Source organism: Scylla paramamosain, chromosome 28 (assembly GCF_035594125.1).
Source record: "Scylla paramamosain isolate STU-SP2022 chromosome 28, ASM3559412v1, whole genome shotgun sequence".
NCBI lineage: Eukaryota > Metazoa > Arthropoda > Malacostraca > Decapoda > Portunidae > Scylla > Scylla paramamosain.
The window spans coordinates 4617501-4620000 of NC_087178.1; the positions used below are offsets into that span (position 1 = coordinate 4617501).

Consider the following 2500-nt stretch of genomic DNA (forward strand, 5'->3'; position numbering starts at 1 on the left):
CTAACCTTCTCCACTTACTTCTCCCTGCTGTTCGTCTCTTCCACCTCACCCTAGCGGGAACTCCACCTCCGTCAGGATTACTAACACAACTAACATTCGCGTCTACCACAATTACTATGGACAGTAGAGGAACAAAACTGTTACTACTACTACTACTACTACTACTACTACTACTACTACTACTACTACTACTACTACTAACTATTACTACTACTACTACAGGGCAGGTGAAGTCCCACAATCTCACATGATAACCACAAGAGTTGTGACCCCCAAATTTAAACACACACACACACACACACACACACACACACACACACACACACACACACACACACACACACACACACACACACACACACAGGGAAGGGGATTCATACAACAATCCCCGGAAGCTGTCCTCATTCATGCTCAAACGCACACACATACACGCACTCACACTCACACTCACACACTCACACACACACACACACACACACACACACACACACACACACACACACACGGACACGCACATATGAGTACATAAATAAGAGGTGAGTACGAACCCTAATTGCCAGTACTTCCTCTTACCTCCTCCTCCTCCTATTCATCCCCAGCATTACAGTACGCCCCCACCTCCCGCCCCCATCTGCATATCAGGTTGTTTCGCCTAAAAATTTATTGTGTAAATAAATAAATAAATAAATAAATAAATAAATAAATAAATAAATAAATATATATATATATATATATATATATATATATATATATATATATATATATATATATATATATATATATATATATATATATATATATATATATTTTTTTTTTTTTTTTTTTTTTATTTACTTATTTTTATTTTATTTATTTATTTATTTATTATTATTTATTTTTTTATTTTTTTTTATTTTTTTTGGTGCACCAGACAATGAAGGGATTTTACATCAGGTGGAGAATTTAGCTGTCTGAAATGGTGGAGGCTCGTGACAGTGTCTGTGGTGGTGGTGGTGTTGGTGTTTTCATGCCAAGCACCAGGGCGTCACTCGCAAATTCCTGGTGTGAAACAATTGATTCACCGTCTTCGTCTGAAGCCGCGGCGGGAGCTGTCTTTGTTCCCCTGCTGCTGCTGCTGCTGCTGCTGTTGCTGCTGCTATTCCTGCTTGTGTGTGTGTGTGTGTGTGTGTGTGTGTGTGTCTCGACGGGACTCGTCACGTGACGGTGATGTGGTATGTCACAGGTGATAAGGTCACTCCATTATGATCGCTGGTGTGTGTGTGTGTGTGTGTGTGTGTGTGTGTGTGTGTGTGTGTGTGTGTGTGTGTGTGTGTGTGTGAGTATGAGTGAGTATCGCATGCGTGTGCGCGTGTATTCGCATGCGTGTGCGCGCGGGAGACCCAAGGCTGGCCTGCCCCTGTACTGGACGCGTTCACAGGCCCCGGGGGTCGGGGTCGCCTTACCTTCCTCGGAGTCGTCGTCATCATAGGGACGACGGGGCGCGACGGCCCCGGGAAGAGAGGATCCAGCACCACGGTAGCCTCCTCCTCCTCCTCCACCTCGCCCCCGGCCGCCGTAAGCCATGCTGGGCCACGCCCTCCGAGAGGCCAGCAGTCACACCATGACCGTGGTCAGGGGCGCGAGGGGCGGGGCACGCCGGACCACCGGCACTCTACACTAGCACGGGTCGTGGCGCCGCACACCACCACCAACACCTTGCTCCTTGGATCAATACACGCAGCTGACAGAGGACAAGCCTCACATAGTGTCTTCAGTAGGAGCAGCACGCCCTGGCCAGACAGGCTCCACCGGGATCCGAGAAGCGTCCTTAGCAGCAGGGGTCGCGGGACAGGGGGTGAACGCTTCAGCAGCGGCGGCGGCGGCAGCGAGCTGAGCCGCCAGCAGCGGCACCAGGTGGCGGAGGTGTTCACCAGCTGCGGGAGGACGGCAGGCGGGACGTGGGGCGCGCGTCACTTCACCAGCCACACTGCCGCCACACTCCAGGTCCTGGCTCATGCCACTCTCTACCACCGCCGCCGCCGCTGCCACCACCACCACCACCACCGCCGCCACCACCACCACCACCACCACCACCTCCTCCTCCTCCTCCACCACCACCACCAACACAGCTACCAACACCAAGCACTGCGCGCGCAGCCGACCTATTACCCACACCAGGTGCTGGCATCCCAAGCAGGGCTGCTGAAGGTGTGTGTGCGAGTGTGGGCAGCAGGAAGGTGTGCGGGACACATCACCACCATCTGCCCTGGAGTGCCAGCCTCTCACGGCACCGCCACCCATGACAACAACAACCCCGACACCACTTGACAAAAAACACCACGACCTCAATAGCAAGCAGCGTATGGGAGGCCCCGACCACCACCACCACCACTACCACCACTGCCGCCGCCGCCGCCGCCGCCGCCCGCTGACCTTAAATCCACCACCATCATGGCACCCTGACCAGCGCCTGCAAGCAGCGCCTTCACGGCCTGCCACGGGAGAGCCTCTCCAGGTGGAT

The 2500-nt window shown here is 52.6% G+C and overlaps 1 protein-coding gene across 19 annotated transcripts in view; it reads right to left on the minus strand.

Moving 5' to 3' along the window:
• The window catches only part of LOC135114746 (transcriptional activator protein Pur-beta-like), a 113958-nt gene that overhangs the window by 31204 nt on the left and 80254 nt on the right, over positions 1–2500 (minus strand). For 2 of the 19 annotated variants that reach the window (XM_064030753.1, XM_064030752.1), the window contains exon 1: positions 1443–2003. The exons of 15 other annotated variants lie outside the window; for them this stretch is intronic. In XM_064030753.1, the coding sequence (XP_063886823.1) occupies positions 1443–1563 (121 nt within the window). In that variant the 5' untranslated portion in view covers positions 1564–2003. Of the gene's footprint in view, positions 1–1442; positions 2009–2500 lie in introns of those variants that run through there. 2 more of the 19 variants (XM_064030751.1, XM_064030756.1) reach the window with 2 other exon arrangements.